This window comes from Pipra filicauda, unplaced genomic scaffold (assembly GCF_003945595.2).
Source record: "Pipra filicauda isolate LSUMZ 115617 unplaced genomic scaffold, ASM394559v2 scaffold113_size4260070_pilon, whole genome shotgun sequence".
Lineage (NCBI taxonomy): Eukaryota > Metazoa > Chordata > Aves > Passeriformes > Pipridae > Pipra > Pipra filicauda.
This window is the reverse complement of record NW_024103585.1, coordinates 3,276,983-3,296,623: the sequence shown is the minus strand read 5'-3', so window position 1 is coordinate 3,296,623 and position 19,641 is coordinate 3,276,983. Positions and strand designations below refer to the sequence as shown.

At 38.1% G+C, this 19,641-nt stretch overlaps 2 protein-coding genes across 7 annotated transcripts in view; one reads left to right on the top strand and one right to left on the bottom strand.

Annotated features, from left to right (window-relative positions):
* The window catches only part of KCND2 (potassium voltage-gated channel subfamily D member 2), a 274,001-nt gene extending 262,016 nt beyond the window's left edge, over window positions 1-11,985 (top strand). The window contains exons 4-7 of the mRNA XM_027720892.2: window positions 1,015-1,113; window positions 2,645-2,740; window positions 6,729-6,976; window positions 8,777-11,985. Of these exons, the coding sequence (XP_027576693.1) occupies window positions 1,015-1,113; window positions 2,645-2,740; window positions 6,729-6,976; window positions 8,777-8,954 (621 nt within the window). The 3' untranslated portion in view covers window positions 8,955-11,985. The remainder of the gene's footprint in view (window positions 1-1,014; window positions 1,114-2,644; window positions 2,741-6,728; window positions 6,977-8,776) is intronic.
* Window positions 11,986-16,567: 4,582 nt separating this feature from the next.
* Window positions 16,568-19,641, bottom strand: part of TSPAN12 (tetraspanin 12) — a 45,732-nt gene continuing 42,658 nt past the window's right edge. For 5 of the 6 annotated variants that reach the window (XM_027720862.2, XM_027720865.2, XM_027720859.2 and 2 more), the window contains one exon: window positions 17,805-18,122. In XM_027720862.2, the coding sequence (XP_027576663.2) occupies window positions 17,826-18,122 (297 nt within the window). In that variant the 3' untranslated portion in view covers window positions 17,805-17,825. Of the gene's footprint in view, window positions 18,123-19,641 lie in introns of all 6 variants that reach the window. The other variant, XM_027720858.2, reaches the window with a different exon arrangement.

The following is a 19,641-nucleotide window of genomic DNA, read 5'->3' as shown; positions in this document are numbered from 1 at the left end:
AGCCTAGGAGCACTGTTCACACCATGCCCACTGGAACCCCTAACCCAGCCTCTGATTAGCTCAAACAGTGGGACCACCACCCTTCACCATGCCATGGAGCCCCAGAGTGGCTAGTGGGCCAGAAGTCCCGCCTGGGCAGGGTGGCCACAGGGGGCCAGAGCAGATAAAACTAAGGACCTGTGATCACATGTTTGAATTCTCCATCTTCTATACTCTTGTAGCTGGACCTATGTTGGATCTAGGGATAATAGCTATATTTCTCTTTTTCTCTCTCTTTCTTTACTTCTTCTCCTAATGTCCTTTCTTAATATTTTGGGTAACTTAGGACTGGATGGGCTGGATTTTGACAAATTGTATGGGTTAGGATGTTCTAAGTCAACGCTTTGTGGAATGCTTTGTTTTGGTTGTATGCTACCCTTTAAACATTTGTCAAGTGTACTTATTTTCTAAAGTTTACCAGCAGAAGTATTCCCTGAGAAAACGGGTGTAGCTTTTCTCCTTTGTGGTCTCTCTTAAATTGTTAAAAGAACTGAGGGCTATTCCAGTAATCTGGAGGGTGGATTTTGTTGGAGCCTTGTATACTTTCAAAGTAAAACCCCTTTGGTGAGCTTGTAGCTCAAGACTTGGGGTCTTACAGCCATTCAAAGAGATTTTCATTGCAGTAGCAGCTGAGATGGATGTCCATGTTTTTGCCCCACAAGACATAAGGAGTGGCACAGTTATAGCAATGAAAAAATAAAAAAGGGAGCCACTTCCATGCCGATCCGTCTAATCCCTTCTCCAAAATCATTGTTCTTGTTAGCTAATGCATGCAAACAAATAAAAACTTGAATCATTTGCATTTTAAATGGGAAGATGCTTGTGATTTGCTCCACCTGGAGGATGGATGCAATGCAGTCTGTCAGTTGCTGTGATATTGGTATTCATAAGCAGCTGATTCCAATTAGCAGTTTTAGATAAACAGGATAATGGATATGAGTACAAGTGACACTCTTCCTTTTATCTATTACACAGAAAGCCAGGCTTGCTCGAATTCGTGCGGCAAAGAGTGGGAGTGCTAACGCCTACATGCAGAGCAAACGAAATGGCTTGCTGAGTAACCAGCTGCAGCAGGTAATGTTTGTGTTTCCTCCACCTCCGGAGGAACACCTTAATGACAGCCCAGCAGTAGCTTATTCTACTTATCACCAGGGCAAGTCACCTTGGGGCTTTCGGCAGGGTTATCTTTAGAGGTAGATTAAGGAAGGATAAATTAGACAATTACTATTGTTAAAAGAAGCTTATGAGTCAATGATGGGGTATTAAGAGATGAGGGAAATGTCCAGATAGAAATGCTGGATTCAATGTAACCCACATTTTTAGAGATCCTGTAGAAGAACTCATTAAGAAAGTACAGAGCATTTGCCTCTTAAGTGGTAGGTTTGATTTATCTCACTTGGCTTTAAACAGGAAGAAGATGGGTGACAAAGCCAGGTTTCATTGTCAGTGTGGAAAGAGGCAGCTCCTGGGTACTGTTTGCACAGAGGGATGTTGCAGAGTGAAAAGAGTTCCCTTGAAGCACCTACTTTGTTTTAAGAAGAATCTTGGTGATTATTCAAATGCATTGAAATCTAATGTTACCTGAAGCAAATCCCCTCTTACCCCTGCCAAGGAAGCCAGGACCAGCAGCTGGGACTGGGATCCACAGTGACCTACGCTGCTGGGAGTCAGCCCCTTGGCTGCTCAGTCATACCCAGATGAGAAAGACAAAAGACACAGCGTTTCTTTAATGTTGTTTTCTGGCATTTAGGCAATGCCCTGAGGGAAAGATTTCATTCCTCTATGCCCTTTCTGTTCAATATGTGTTAAATAGCCAGATCCTCTAACCTGTATCCAGAAAAGAAGGAAGTGGCTGGCTGTCCGTCTGTTCTGTTTAGCACAAAAGATGAGCAGTTAGAGCCCTCGTTTCCTCTTCTTCTTGAAAGAACTCAAGTATTTGAACTAAAAAGACACAAAACAGCTTAATTACCATGCAGATTTCAAATATCCCAAAGCTGAATTGTAATCTTTCCTATTATCCCACTTCCTCCCCTAGTTTTTTGCTTTCAAGTGAATAATTATGAAAGCAATTAATAAACAATGGATGCTTTCTACTTTATTCTGTCTATAACATTTGCTATAAGTTTTCCAAACCCAGCAGACTGGGATCACTGACATGAATTTTTGTGTAAGCAAAAATACCACAAATTCTTCAGTGCTATGAAATGATCCCAGGAGGACAGCTATGTTTAATTTCCTTCAAATGAGGCACATTCCCAGGAAAAAAAATTCACTGTCACTTAAATTGATTATAATTTTAAGCCTGTGTTGATCCAGCATTCAAAGCTCACATGTTGATTGCACTTGTAAATTGTACTATTTCGGATATGTTTAAAAAACCTTAGATGGGAATATTTAACAGGAGGTGCAAGGGAAGGGAAAAAAATAGTTTGATTAAAAAACAAGCAAAAGAAAACTCAAATGCAAAATAATTTGGGTTATTCTGTGTAGACAAAGCATTGCAGTTATGCTACCATGTACAATCCAGATTAGTTCTGATCAAATATTTGAATAAGAGCCCTCTTGTTCAAAAATGAGAATAATATGGAGTTCTATGTATCAACAGTCCTCCACGGAAGAAGAACAGGCCTTTGTTGGCAAAGCTGGCTCTTCCTTTGAAACACAGCACCACCACCTGCTTCACTGCCTGGAAAAAACTACGGTAAGAAGAGAGAACTGTGTTTTCCTGTGAATTCCAATACCAGTATATTTTTGAATGTTTTCAGTTATCTCTTCTAATTAATAAGCCTTTATATTAAAGCAGTTAGATGGAAAGAAAAGCTATTTTATCTTACATTAAGGCAATATACCCACTGCATATAAATAACAGATCCTGGATGAGAGCCTCGTCCAGGGTGAAAGATACTGACATCAGTGAGATGGCACTGGTTTAGCCAAGCTGTATATGTGACTTTTGGTATGGTTTTCTTATGCTCCATGATGTTCTCATTTGCACTTTTCTGCAATACACTTCATAAACTAAAATTTGTAGTCCTTATACATTCAATACTCAGTGCACTCAAAGCAAGTTTTTGCCTGAGCAGATGTTGGAATTTTGTGCAGGGAGATATGCTGACTGTGTCCTCTGACATGAACACTATTCTCACTGCAGTGACTGTAAAAGAGGACCACCCAGCATTCTATTTTGAAAATTCAAGTGCTTAATCCAGATGCAGGTGCAAAGTTTCCAAGAGTTTGCTTCCATTTAGGTGCTGAGATCCCTGTAGAAATTACTGATGTAATTCCTCATGGCTCAAATATGCTCCTCTAGATTTGAAAGTCCTTATAACTCAAAAGAATTACTTATTATGTGCTCTCTATATTTTCACCTGATCAATACCTGCATAATTATAAAACCATAAAGGATAGTAAACTATAGCAGAATTACAGTTTAGTAATAACTAAGTGCCATGTTTACTAATAGTATATTTCTAGAAAGATAAGGTCACAGCAATAGCCCTAATCATTCTTAATTTTACAGTTTCCTCTTTTATGTCATTTCTTAAGGATAGTGATAAAAGATAACAACATAAATATTTATATTGAATTTAGTATTTGTAGATTTGAGAACTTCACACAGAGCATGCTAAAATTATCTCCTTGTATGTTTGTATTTTTGTGTGTGTTATACTGCCATGCAGAATTTATCTCGTATTGAGGATAAATTGGTCAACATCCATGAAATCACCATTTACAAATTTGTATCTAGTTTTATAAGTTCCAGTTTCATATAGAAAATGACATGATTCCTCTTTAAGCTTTGTATACAGAGTGGAACTTGGTGCTATTTTATTTGCCATTTTTTCTAATCTTTATAGTTTAGCTTTAGATTTTCATTAAAAGAGTCAATACCGCTTCTGGTATAGTTGATGAAGATTACTATAAAAGTCTTTCTGTTCTTTCTCAAAAAAACAAACAAACAAACAAATAAAAATTTTTCCCACAACAGACAACGTTAAATTTTTATTAAAATTAAGACATGATGTATGTATGTATGTGTGTAATCTAATGTTTTCCTTTTGAGAGCATTTCTTTGTAAATAATAGGGCCCAGTTGTTACATCACTTAGATAGCAATATGTCGTTCCACAGGTGCTTATGCCTCCTCTTTTCTTTAGGAGTATTCATTATTACATAATGTGTTGTAGGGCAAAATGTCTTGCATCCTATTTAGAATATAATGTGGTTTTCTTTGTCAAGATTCAGGCTGGGTCTTTTTGGAACATTTTTGAGGCATTTTGTACTAGAACTGGATAATAGCAATCTGCCTTTAAAATTTTTCCACAGTGGAACTTTACAAACACATTTAAAAACCATAGGTCTTGTCAAACTCTTACAGAAATCATGGGAAAAAATTGCTAATCATTTGGTAGGAGCTGAATTCGGCTCCCAAAGCTTCATGGTTCCTCTAATCATAATGGCGGAATATGTAAAATCTTTTTTTCCTTATTTTTTTCTTTTTTTTTCCTTTAAAAAAAGAAAAAAAAAGACTACAAAGCAAGTATTATCTTGTTTCTTACATTTGCACATAATCTACTTTCTTTTTTCCTTTTGTTGGGTCCTGCTATGGGTACTGATTTCATATGACATATGAACACAAAAATGTATGCAGCAGTTCCAAGTTATGTTCTGCAGATCATGCATTCCTAACATTTTACTGGGAACTTGACATTTTTGGCCCTCAGCATGTGGAATCTGGCAAGTTTCTGGTTCGTGGTATAACAGCAAGGGTGACATATCTTCTTGGACTCTCACCATCCATAATGGTATAAGCATCAGTCCAGATGATACTAAGAAAAGGCATATTTTCTCTTTTCATTGGAAAGTCAATAGGATAAGATCTCCTCCACTCTCAGAAATGCAGAGTGGGTAATGTTATGGAATTTTGTGAAAATTACATTAATGATGAAACTAATTGCACTAAAAGTTATATTTTACAGGCTACTTTTAGCTAATTTAAGAACAGTTAATTAATAAATATAATCAAATCTATTAACTTGAGCCATTATAGCATTTCAAAATGTTTCCAGTCTATATTAAAAGTTCAGTCAATAAAACTTTAATGGTCCCTGCAAATTGAATTCCTGTTGGTTGCTCCATAAAAGTTTTAGGAAGCACAAAATTATTTTAATCAGAAAAACTGCAGTGTTCTTGGCAAACATACTGCAAGCCCCTGAATGTAATCTAAAGATGGCAATTAGGTTAATTTTTCTCCCTGAATTTTATGTCTACTGTTGTGATCATGTTCAAAATCCTAACTGTGACTGACACATGCCTTATAGAAGCCGCTTTTCAAGCGAGTTCTTTCTTTCTCTATCACTTGAAATTTGCATTCCTCAACAACTCTTAGTTCACACAAACTTATGTCTAAGTGAAGAAGAACAGAAGAAATTGAAATAAAAATAATATATGAATAAAGGTATTTCCATTTGTTGCAAACACTTGGACACAGCTGTTATTCTGTTTACTTTGTTCACATTTTATATTGGCACGGTATGGCAATTCCGAACAACATCAGCACCTTTCCAATTAGTGCATCGTTTTTTAGGGGAAAAATAATTTACCTCATTCTAATACAGAAAAACACAGCAGGCTTACAAATTTGATGTGGGACCAAGTAGAGTGTAAGACAATCCTCAACATGCTCCCTAAACCATTCCCCTAAAACATTCTTAGGATACAGAGTGGAAAATGGAAAGATTTTTCTTTAAAAATGAGGGTTTCTCAAACTGCATGTGAACGTATCTTAATCTCTACTTAGTTTGGATTTCTACTTTTAAGTGAGAATAAAACTTTTTTCCCTCCCTCCCTCACTGCCATAAGGAACACCAGTATTTCATGCTCTTTTGCACAAAAATGTGGAAACTGTGTCTGGGTGTGAAATGCTCCCTAATCACCTGCCAATGTAAACTGGCTGTTTGAGTGACTTTGGATTCATCTTTGTGACCACCCTATAAAACTACTAGGATTAAGCAAAGATTGCATGAATAAAGAGGACTTCATTTAACTAAAATTCTCAGTCCTCTAAACTGCTTTTGATATATCCATCTATAGTAATTAGGAGCTTTTTAGATGCTTTTAAGTAACCATCTCATCTCCTTTAATGAGAACTTTTATTTGTTTGAATGTTTCTCTTCAGTTGCATACCTCAAAACATGTTGTTTCAGCTCCTGATTTATAACATGTAATTCAAAAGGAAGCTTTCTAAACTAATCTGGAAAATATTTATGAATTTTATTGTATTATAGTTCAATATAATAAATCTTATTTATTTCCAACTGACATTTAGAGTGTTTACATAAGCATCACTTGCATTTTATTAATAAACATAATCTCTATTTTGTGGTACTTCATAGATTATACAGATATTTATAATGCAAACTACATTACAATCACATGCTATTTTGCAAAATAATTTGGATTAACATTTTCTTGTTTAGAGCTCTGAGTGTTTTGTTCCAGCATTTACGTTTGTATTGGTATTGAGCCCAGGCTAATATGGGCTAAACACTGTAATCAAGAATAAGCCGTCTAACTTTCCCAGTTTATTCAGTTGTGTCAGTTTAAGCCTTTAAACAATCATGATTAATATTTTCACTTCAATTATCTCTCTGTGTGTGCTTTGTCCCTTTGTTGGATTCCTCTGGCTAGAACCACGAATTTGTGGATGAGCAAGTCTACGAAGAGAGCTGTATGGAGGTTTCTACAGTCAACAGACCTCCAAGCCACAGCCCCTCTATTTCATCTCAACAAGGTGTCACCAGCACTTGCTGCTCACGAAGACATAAAAAGACTTACCGCATCCCGAACACCGCCATCGCTGGCAGCCGCCCAGGCAGTGTACAAGAGCTCAGCACCATCCAGATCAGATGTGTGGAGAGGACACCACTGTCTAACAGGTACTTCTCGTGCATCAGCACACCGAGAGCTGAAGCTCCTGACTTTGTTAGAGAAGAGATGTAGAGGTGTTGTGGCCTCCATAGGCAGGCAGTGAAGCTAAAGATGAGAGTCTAACGGTCACCTAAAAACAATTATGCATTTTTATATGTATGTTCTGCACTTCTTTTACTCCAAGCTTAATCCAAGATAATAGGATAGTCTGTTTATATTCATTTCTGCCCTCTCAGGCCCTCCCCACAAACTACTGTGTACTATTTGCAGCAAATAGCATCCAGAGACCCCAAATGAAATAGAGCACCAAATATTATATGCTGTGAGCAAACACATAAGAAGAAAAATTTTGCAAAGAAAAATGTGCAATTCTAATATATGAGATGAGCAAATGGTCTGTCTGTCCATGCTTGGTTCAGAAGCATAGGAAACAAGACTTCCTCACATTTCTGCAGAGCAGAGAAATAAAACTGATTTCCAGAGTCCTAAGTGTAGTAGTCATAAGGAAGACTCTTCTAAATGAAAAAAATATGAAATGGATAAGAAAATGTATTTTCTAGTCTGAGGAGTTATTACAAAAGTGAGGAAAATGCAGTTTAAGAGTCTGTAGTTTACTGAATGTCCCCCTACTCTCACAAGTAAAGCATCTGGCTTTCAGGTATATCTGAATACCACCTCTGAAAACACAGCAAAGGTCTCAGGAGACCCAGAAGTATTTTCTACTGAAGTCATACATGCCACCCTTCAATAAGGAAGCATTTTTAGTACTAGTTGCTATAGAGATTGTCTTGTTAAGCTACTTTTGAGTAGCTTCCTTTGTGTAGTTACTAGGTTTGGATTTCACTTCCATGAACAATCCAGCAGCTTGTAGCTACTGAAGTTTTTCAGCTGTTGTGCAATGAGACCTCCTGGCCAGCACAAAGCTCCAACCTGTCTTAGCTTTTCAGGAAATATTCTGCCTGGATCCATCCTTTCTCTGCTAGAGGACTTGCCTGCACCATATTTCCAGACACCAACTATGCAAAAACACAAAGCACCAGCTTTGTGCTAGAAAACAAACTAAAAACACAAGAATAAAATGTTGGTCTCACCTTGAAATAGTCTGAGTTTTATAAGTTTCTTATGATGCAGAAATACTGCAACAACACCATGAACATATTAACTCAACCTTAATCAGTGCATATAATGCAATATTACTATTGATGACACAGAATATACATAGAGTCATAGAATCACTAAGGTTGGAAAAGACCTCCAAGATCATTGAGTCCAACCATTAACCCAGTGCTATCACGTTTACCACTAAACCACATTTCCAAGTGCCACATCCACACACCTTTTGAAGGTGGTGATTCCACCATTTCCCTTGGCAGTCTGTTCCAATGTCTGACAACCATTTTAGTGAAGAAATTTTTCCTAATATGAAAATGTTCTTAAAATACACAATGTTCTTAAATAAGCATGGCATTGAGGAATATGCAGGAGACTGGGACTGGCCCTTAGTTTCCACTTTCCTGCATAGCAAGTAACTTGGCTATGCTAAGTTTGCTCAAATGCTTCCCCTGTTCAGAAACACTTAGGCTGAGAAGTGCTGAAAAATGGTGGAAAGGAAGGGACAAAGGGACATGGACAAAGCCATGGACCACCTGCTGCTAGTGTGCAGGGTATTGGGGTAGTGCTGTTCTGCACTTAGAGCTCTCCAATGGGGCAGGATGGAGATGGCCGGGTGAGGGAGTGGAATCGGGTACACAAGAGTTTTGTGGTAACATGGACTTTCTATTTGCTTGGATTTTTGTTTCTTCCTCCAGCCGTTCCAGCTTAAACGCCAAAGTGGAAGAGTGTGTTAAACTAAACTGTGAGCAGCCTTATGTCACTACAGCAATAATCAGCATCCCGACACCTCCGGTCACCACACCCGAAGGAGATGATAGGCCAGACTCTCCTGAGTATTCAGGAGGAAACATTGTCAGAGTATCTGCTTTATAAAATAAGGAATTATTTATAAATTATCATAAAGACCACTTACAAGCTGAGCTCGAGCAATGAAAAACGAGTCGTGAGGAATGAGAGAGCTGACAAAGAAAATACCCCTTGACGAGTGTGCCAGCGGACACAGAGCAAGAGGTTCGGGAGAAACAAAACACTTTGTGGGTGTTGGTGTCATAGGGTGTGAACCAAAAGGAGTTTCTTACCCCTTGTCCGAACTGATGCGTGGTGGAATCTTCTGTGACCATCCTGACTTACTATATGAGCACAATGAAATGTCCCCATTGATGCTTCTTCTTATCATGAAAGCTCTTTTTAGAAAAAAACACAAACGAAAAAATAGAAACCTGTGTTCCTGCTGAATGCAAAACAACGAAAAACATTTTGATAACCTTTTTTTTCCCCTGTTAATAAACCACAAACTTGTTGAGGAACTGTAAAAAAATGAACGAAAAAATGCTCATATGAAATATGTTTGTACTGACTGAAAGAACTACAACCATAATGCATGCTGAAATTATTTGGAGCTGTGATCTCAGTTTACTTTTGTTGTTTTTCAGATTAGGCATGATAAAATATTACTGTAGAAAGGGGCATTTCCGTGCACTTACAACAAGCTGATTGTTAATGTTCCATGGTAGTTGTACAAATAACTTCCCTTTTGAAAAATGCAGTATTTCTTACTCAAACACTCATTAGTGAACTAAAGGTGTTCAGTTAGTTCAATATTTACTATTGTTTTATCTTGCTTCCTAGGTACTGTTACAACTGCAATAAGTCATTGTACACCTGTTGTATCAGGAATCAGGATTTTTTTTTAAGGTATTTTACACAACTTCATCTACACTAGAAATTTCTAATGGCAAACATTTACATAATCTTACAGCCAAACTGTGCACCACAAATGTGCTGTTCAGTCATTGTTCTTTTTGTCCACTATTCTTTATTTCTATGACAGTTTGTTGCCCCCTCCAACATCACCGTACCATTTGGGATTTCAAGGCTACTGATGAAATCAACACAGTCCTTTCTTCCACAGACATCTTGTCTACTTCTGTATTTTCAGAACAAACCTCTCGTCTCAGTGTACTGCCACAGGATCAATCCTATTTAAATTAAAATTACCACAAAGGTGTTTTTGGGATCAGCTAACAATTATCTCCAAACCTTCCTTGCTCATATTCTGCAGCATCCAGAGAACTAGCTACAGTGGAAGACACTGAAAGACATTCAGTAAAAATGATGGCTAAATTCTTTTTGTAATTATCTGTAAACTTACATCTTAAAACTTGTTTGAGAATTTATATTGTGTGAAAAACATTTAATTACCTAAGAACAATGATAGAATAATTGATTGAGTCTCAAAGCTATAAAAGTATAATTGATTTCAATTGGAATTTGCCTACACGGACAGGCCTAAAAGCTAATATGAAGGCTTTACGAGTTAAGGCTTTTTGGCTTCATTTTTAAAAGACAATGATATTATCAGAAACCCTTCTGATAAAAAAGCATCATTTTTCTTCATGAGAGTATGTTAGATGTATCATAATGCTTCTTATATTCATGACATACCATACATCATATACATCAAATATACATGGAATATGTGCATATCAATACATACATATATACATCAAAACCACTGGATCAGAAATAATTGCATGTCTGCAAAGTAAAATATGCATATAAATCAAAAGGCTCAGTGCATTAGATGCCATTACAATAAATGATTAACACAGTTATTTAATAGTTTGAGTAGTGTATGTTTCAGTATAGTATTTGCTAGCATTCTACTGACCTGAAAATTTACATTAAGAGAAAATACCCACTAAAAACTGAAACTTGCTGATGATACACTTTTTATTGCACACAAATGCTGGTCTTTCAGACATTGAAGAGTAGATGATGGACTATCATGCTACAGTATATACACCAAAATACAACAATGTCACATATTAGAATTAAACTGCAAGTAAAAAGAGTAGATAATGCCATTCATTACTCTTTTATCATTTACTTATTTTGAAGCTTGGTTAATTTGCAGTTACCTTCTCACTATTTTTGCAAATCAGAGTAACTTACTTATTGTAAACTGAGCTTCTATATTTCTTTCAAACTTTAGCAGAGAACAAAAGCACAGGCTCTCCTCTGAGCCAGAGGAGGATCACTCCTTCTGAGGAACCCTGCCCGAGTTCATTATCTGGCATTGCTCTCCTCTCTTCCACCCCGTTAGAAAACTGCAGTAGGTCTGCTGAAGCTGGTAGGTTACATAAACTTTAGTGGGGTTTAAAGGAGAGGCAGAACACAGAGTTTTTACTTGCATCCTACTTCTACCCATGGTTACTCATACTTGGTCCCCACCTTTTGCCAAACAGTTATTGATATAAAAACTGCCTTGATGTTAGCAATCTGCAAAAACTTGTTTATGCCACATGGTACTTCATGACTAGCTATATCAGCTAAATAATGCAAAAAGGCACTTACTAAACCTACTTTGGTACAGTCTAGATACAACCCAGGAAACCTACTGACTCCATCAGGTCATGTGTCTTTTAAAAGCTCTTTATTCTCCTTTTCATAGGCACTAGAAAGAACACACTACAGCAATACACTTGCATAACAGTTATACCCCTGAAGCAACATGTACTTTCATTTTTAAAACGCAGCTTAAGAGATAATTTAGTAAGATTTTGCAGAATTCCAGTCCTGTCTCCTATTTCCATATGTCACATGCAAAGCCATTAATTTATTCTGAATTTGGGAAATACACTTTTTTTTTGGTGTTTTAGGTGATTTAAATACTGTTTTGGTAGTGAATGACTGTTGATGACTGTGTAAAATGCATCTGTACTGTACATGAAATGTAATTATTTCTGTGTATCATACAAAGAAACTGAGGTTGTTGTTTTGACAATTTTGTTTGACAGTCATATATCGTATTTCAGAAGGCAGCATAATACATGTGTTATGCTGAATAAATAGACATTTGAGGAATACTTAAATAAAACATCTGCATGCTTGAATGGGTCAACCTGGTTTTGCAATAACTTATTCATGAAAACTTTTTCCCCCCCTCTAATAATTTTAAAGGAACATGATATCTGAAGTCAGTGAATGTCCCAGACACTAATTTCAGGCAAGCTGTTGAGTGTATCTAAGCCATACTAGAGCCATGGAGACCAGGATGCCACAGCTCCATTACACAGAGCTGCCCTTGTTCTGTGCCAGTGACCATCACCATTCCCTTTCCAGCAGCAGAGAACACTAAATTATTTCCAGCAATATGAACTCCACATCTCTATCTGTACTTGAAAAAAATGTCTGCTATGTTTTCAGTACATCCAGACACCGACCACTCTGCTGAACCTCCCAGGCTACAAAGTCTCCTCAAACCTGGTATCAAATTCCCTTGATAAAATATTAGTGCACATGAGATCAAACTCCTTTTGTAGCATAAGAGCAGGTAACAACACATCACGTAAAGGGCAGCTGACTGCAGACAATGCTGATCTATCAACTGTGTGTCAGCACTGGTACATGTGATGGCCACCTCTGCTAGGAGCTCACTGCTCTGGACAGCAGGGAAAGACTAAAGCATGTCTGGGAACCATCCCAGAGCATTTTTGAGAACAACTGTCCTCTCATAAAATACCAACAGGAGACAAACTGAAAACATACACTTTACATTTCAAGGTTGTGGATATACTCTCAGTGGAAACACTCTGACTACCAGGAAAAGGCTTTTGCAGCAGAGAGCATGATGCAGCCTCAGCTGCTCCAGGGAGAAGGGTGGCTTTCAGAGAAGCAGCTTATCTGGAGAAGGATCATTAAATTTTGAGCAGGGAGGGTGCTTAGGTGGTCATATGCTGTCTTTGCTGCACATGGGACCCACCAGGACTTTATTTTCCCATTGACTATGGGAAAATCTGAGGATTATCACGTTATGGAAGAGCCATCAGCTGATGGGATATGTAAACCTGTGGCTAGAAGAGTGGACACTATATATAGTGTTCCTGTGTCAGGAGTGAACACTATATATAGATTGACAAAGTCTGTAAGATATATGGAACTATCCAGACAGCTTAGTTTCTTCCCTGCCTGCAATATCTAATTACCTACTTTTTACAGTAACTATGCACAAGAAACAACTGAAGTAGGGGAGTGCTGAAAAAAATGTAAGTAGATGCATAGGAATTCTCAAAAGGTTAGGACATCACAATTTTTTTTTAAAGAGATGTAGTCAATCATACACAAGTTTTAAAGTTTCAGATATAATCTCACTTCTACAATAGCATTTTGCATGATTAAATGTATGCTTATGGTGGGTTGATAACACTGGCAGGATGCCAGATGCCCAACAAAACTGCTTTATCACTCCCCTCCTCAGCTGGACAGGCTTTTGGGTGAGGACAGGAGCAGGGAGAGATCAGTCACCAACTATTGTCATGGGCTAAACAGACTTGACTTGGGGCAAATAATTTATTATCAATCAAATCGGAGTAGGATAATGAGAAATAAAACCAAATCTTAAAACACCTTCCCCTCATCCCTCCCTTCTTTCCAAGCTCAACTTTATTCCTGAATTCTCTACCTCGTTCTCCTCCCCAGAGGTGAGGGGGGACAGGGAATGGCGACTGCGGTCAGTTCATCACATTGTCACTGATGCTCCTTCCTCCTCAGCAGGAGGACTCCTCACACTCTTTACCTGTTCCAGTGTAGGGTCCCTCCCATGGGAGACAGCCCTTCCCATGGACTGTAGTTCTTCATGAACTGCTCCAGAGTGGTCCCCCACTCGGTCACAAGTTCTGCCAGCAAACCTGCTCCAGTGTGGGCTCCTCTCTTCACAAGTCCTGCCAGAAGCCCAGTCCAGCAAGGGCTATGCATGGGGTCACAGACTCCTTCAAGCATCCACCTGCTCTGGCATGGTGTTCTCCACAAGCTGCAGGTGGATCTCCACTCCACCAGGGACCTCCATGGACTGCAGTGGGATGGCTGGTTGCACCATGGTCTTCACCATGGACCGCACAGGAATCTCAGCTCCAGTACCTGGAACACCTCCTGCCCCTCCTCCACTGATCTGGGTGTCTGCAGAGTTATTCCTCTCACATATTCTCACTCCTCTTTCCAGCTGCTGTTGCTGCAATAACTTTTTCTCCTTCTCAAATAGCTATTCCAGAGGTGCTAACACCGTCGCTGACGGACTTGACCTTGGCCAGTGGCAGGTCTGTGTTGGAGCCAGATGGTTCTGGCTCTGTTGGACATGGGGGAAGCTTCTCAGCTTCTCAAAGAAGCCACCCCTCTATCCCCCCACTACCAAAACAGTGTCACACAAACCCTGAGTATTTCAATGTCATAAGACTTTAATAATCAGTGTTTTCCTGCATAGTTCACAGAATCACAGAATATTGAGTTGGAAGGGTCCCACAAGGATCATCCAGCCCAACTCCTTAAGTGAATGGTCCATACGGGGATCGAACCTGCGACCTTGGTGTTTTTAGCACCATGCTCTAACTAACTGAGACCCAGTAAAATGCTTCTGCAGTAAACACTTCAAAAGCTATTTGAAAATCCCTTCTTCCATTATATTTAACTGTACAGTTGCTGTGACCAACAGCCTTTCTTTTTACTATTTATTGTTTATATATTCCCTTATATTCATATATGCTTTTGCAAAATGAACACTTATAAAGAAAATACAGCTGCTTCCTTCCAAAAGCCTTGACATACAACCTACTGGCAGGTGAATCAATACCTTATCCAACGTTAGGGAATAGTGATTTTTGCCTCCTAAAAGCATCCCCATAATCCCAAATCATGACTGTGCTTAGCCCCACAGCAATAGGCACAGTCTCCGGGACTGGGTATGATTCACTAGGCCGAACAGGAACCCCTGGTGCAGCAGGGAGTGCCTCCTTTGTCTAATACAATTGCTCTCCTTGAGCATACCTTGAGTGCTCGGTGAAAAAGTTAAGGAGCATTTCCACGGTTGTTTGTTGCAACAAGAGAGATTTAGTTCATTACAGAACAAAGAATACACCATCCTTCTCCAAGTACTCCTGCAAAACTGAGGGACAAAGAAAAGGATGAAGTAGTTTTCACTACTATAAGTATCTAAATGTTCCCCTCTTGCCAAGCAGCCTCTCTCCTACATATATCCTAAAGCTCTACAGGAAAAGAGCAGGCTCAGTCAATTAATTTTAAGGCTCTTTGAAGAAGCTCTAGAAAAACAGAGACACCTCACAGCCTGAGCTAAGAAAGTTTGAGAGTGTTCAAATTTACAGCTGAGACCTATTTCTGCAAATGTGGTTAGATGCTCAAAATAGAAGGATTCTTTCCCAGAATACTTACCAATAGTCCTTACTAGGGAGGGAATATTTTATCATTTCTGACATGGGGGTTGTTCCACTAATGAAACCAGCCCCATGCTGAACGCACACTGGATCAGGATTTGGGAAGCCAAGCCCAAGTGAGGCTTCCTTGACTGCAGATGTTCATTGGAGGTCCACAAACCTCCAAATCTGGGGGACTGGTTCTATATATCAAAGGAGACCTACTCCAAGCAATTCCTCTGCTGTTAAAATAACCTGACTGCACATGATGGCAGTGCTTCCTCAGCACCTGAAAAGCCTAAAACCAAATGACCTGAGCTGGAAGTATCTCTAAATTCCAACATATCCTCCTAGCTTGGCTCACCATATTTGTTCCTTCGTGAGCTCTAACCTGGACACAAGAAGACACACAGGCAACCCTCCTCACAGGGAAAGACTAGAGACAGCTGAACATGGACAAAGGAGCTTCCACAGATACTCTTTGAGTAAAACTTTAAGGGCTGGGGTTTCCTGGACAAAGGAAATTTTACATTTCTTTTTATACTACTTTTTTACCTTACTTAATTGAAATCTCCTACATTCAGCTGTAATCCATTGTAATCCACAGCTGAATGTATGTGTACATGCAATCTGTTAACAAGATTCCACCATTTGTGATTTGTATGGGCTTTTTTTTTTGTGTTTTTAAACTGGGAAAAACAATGACGACTCAATCCACTGTGTAGCACCACAGATCTCTGTAGCACTCTGAGCACACCTGCTCCTTTTCTAGACAGGAATCTCACCCTTTTCTACAGCAACACTGCCCAGGCTGAGCAGAGGCAGCTATGGAAGTCGGCTGTGCCTACACAGTAACACTGGGCCAAGGCTTCCAGAATAGAACACAGGAAAGTATTTCTCAAAAAAGATACTCCAAGCAAAATTTTGGGACAATCTATCCTTTAGTCTTTTTCTTACCTCCCAAAATAAGTATTAGCATCTTTAGGAGACATACAAAGGCAGAAAAGTAATCTTGCTTGCAATACTACCCTTGAAATGATTACACCCCACATGCAGACTACTAAAAAGCAAACAACAGCCCACATAACTGAAGACCTTAATTTCACAAGCCCTTAAGAAGCTTTCTCAGAGACAATTAAAACAAAAGAAAATGAAACTTACAATGTAGTTTCTCTGGAAAGGGTAAAGACATTTCAAATTAACCCACACTAGCAGGAGGACCCTCACAATGCCCACTCAAAGAATTCCCACTCCACGACTTAAAAACAAAAAAGCCATTATGGAATTTAAGAGAAAAGTAATTTTATTGTCTACCAAATCACACTTTACTTTTTTTTCTTTTACAAATTCCAAAACAAATGAAAAATTTTTTTTTAACGTAATATTATGTAAAAACTCCATTTGCCACAAACTGCTATACTCAGTGGAACAAATATATATTTCAGGAGCGTGGCCAACTGTAAAAATAATCTTATGAAATAAACACTGTTCATAAAAATACAGTAAAATGCACTTTTCCCACCTCAATAAATATATTTTAATGCTATTTCCAGTTGGCATTTTAAGCCACCAGAGAGCTCTTAATGAAGAAGTCGCCAAAGTATAAATTCTCCTCATATACTTTTAGAATTATTGCAATAGCATCCAGAAGTGTAAGCATTTTTCTTTCAGTCTTTTGTTTCTAGCTTCAGGGGAATCACAGATAGGAGAAAAGATTTATCTCTAAAAATGTGCTACTCCTATATTGATTCCCATTTTGGAAAGAACATTTAAGGTTTTCTTCCTTTTCACTAAGAAACAGTCCGTAGAACAAACTGTCAAGGACAAATTCTCCAGAAAATTAAAGTCTATTGTCCAGAGTTATAGTTTAGTTTTGAATCCCTGTGTAATACATTTAAAATTAAAAAATAAACAGTTATGTTAGATAAAAATAGAAATTTTTGAACATCTTTAACAACAAAAGCTAAGATAAAGGGTTTGTTAGAAAAAAGAAAATCTCGCCCTTTTTACAAATCTTGCAAATTTTTTAATCCAAGTATTAACTTGAATTCTAGTTCTGCTTTTCATGCACACACGAAAACACACAATTATACATACATAGATCCCTGATTAAGACATTTTCCAAATGGCTTATTAAAATTTAAAAGTCCATTTCAACCAGAGTCACATTTTGTCTGTCCAAAGCACGTTGTTTCTTCACAAGATGAGTATTTCTCTTCCTTTCCCATGACGTTTCCTTAGAGGTTCTGTCTACTTGTGAATGAATCAGTGTTTTATACATCACACAGATTGTGATAGTAAGTAAAATATTATTATGCCCAACTCAATGAGTGCCTTTTAAAAAACAAGCACACAAAATCAACTCTGTTTCATGGTTGCGGACATGGCTAAGAAGCTGACAACAGGCTTTTCTTTCTTGTCTCCTTCACTTCCACTCATTAGCTGGTTTTTGACACATAAGACGACCAGTATATTTGGCATATTTGATGGAACAGAATAAAAACACAACAAAACAATTAAAACCCTCCGTGACTTCTCAGACTCATTGCATCACCTCTAGCTCTTCCATTTCAAAGTGTGTATTAAAGCTGTTTGCCATGGATGTATGTTCAAAGATCCTGGTCAGGCTTGGTTTCAGTAGCTCCTGTGAGGTATCACTTTTCAGGGCCATGATCTGATCTGTCCTAGGATCCCTTCTGTCATAGTACAGAGCCCACAGCAAAGTAATGGTGAGGATCATAGCCAGGATCTGCGTAACTCCAATAGAGATGCCTAGAAATCTCAGCACTTGCAATTGCTTCGTCCCTCTCAAAAAAGTGTACATTTTTTTACCGCATCCCTAGAAAACAAAAACAGATTAAAAAAACCCAGTCAATATTACTTGGTTTGCAGTTCCCAAGGTTTAGCTCATCCTACTCAGTGCTGGATTTTCTGGCTTCCAAAAATTTATCCCTCACTTCCTTCAAACAATATTTTGAAAGTTATTTTGCCTACTTTTGAAGTGCTTCCATAATGCCATCCTTAAGTTTTCTCACACAAAGAGACTTTACTGCATGTAACAAGCTGCAAGAGATCTGTGCTGCTCTTCAATTCAGAAATCCCTCAAAGTTGATCTGAGTTCGTATCAACTCACTGATTTTTAAAGAAATTCAGCTGGTTTTGTTTAGGTTTTGTTTAAAAGCAATTAAAATTCTCTTTATCATCTTGTTTCTCTCCTTAAATTGAAGATCCTCAAGGCTGTCAATTATTTTAAACTCTTTAGGTTGTTTCTACAAATATCACCTTTATTATATCCAAAACTAAAACAGTACTCTAGGAAAGATCTACAGACCTGAATAACCTAATCAGAAAACGTCTGATGAAAACTACATTAACACATCTTAAGTTGATGTTGCACAGAAATGGAAATTAAGCTCTTTCCAAACCATCAATTCATGCTGTACAATTTCCTCACTAATTAAAGCCAACTAATTACCACACAAGGCTTCAGGAAAGCTCCCAAGCCCTCACAGGGCAGCAAGGATCCACAAAGAGACAGTGACTCTGGGAACTACTGAATAACAGCTGCAAGCACAAGTTACAATGCTCATTGCTCAGTAAGGGCGATGCCCAGTCCTAGAGAGAATAAAACCTTGAAAGGAGGTCCCTTTGCTACTCTGAATGATGCTTATTCTATATTCTAAACTTTGCAAGGTTTCACAGCACAAAAAGAAAAAAAAAAATCAAAGGAACACAGACACTGATGGAAAATTCAGAGTAGCAAACTGGATGAGGTAATACCACGAGGCACTGGTCCCAGAAGCAGACATCAGGAACCCATCAAAATGGGCACTGTCTTTAGAATGTTATTTTTTGCATTTATAATCCTTATCACATATTTCTTATGTTTTTTCTTAAGAAAGGAAAGCAACTGATCAAAGCAATGGAATTTGAAGACAGGACACGATAAACAGCACTTTTCAATCATGCTGGAATTCCCCAAAGACAATTTCAAATGCTGCAGCCTTGAATGTACTTAACAAAAGGCCCAATTTTTGCCACATACACAAAATTCACACTGCATTCAACAGACTTTCATTTAGGATCTGAAGAAAATTAATGTACTATATGATAATTGTACCAGAGTAAATTAAAGGATCTCAATGTCTTTCCTCATTTCACTATGTCATTTCCTAAACAGTAACAGACACAGAAGAAGGAGCAAATGTGCATTCTTTGAAATTTCAAAAGAAAAAAAATTCATTGTAGCAAAAGCAATGTAATTGAACTTGAGGGGGAACAAAAACTGTCATGTTGGCATCTTCTTTTCTTCACTTAGAAGACAGTTGTAGCTATACTATTTTTCAAATTTGTTTTTA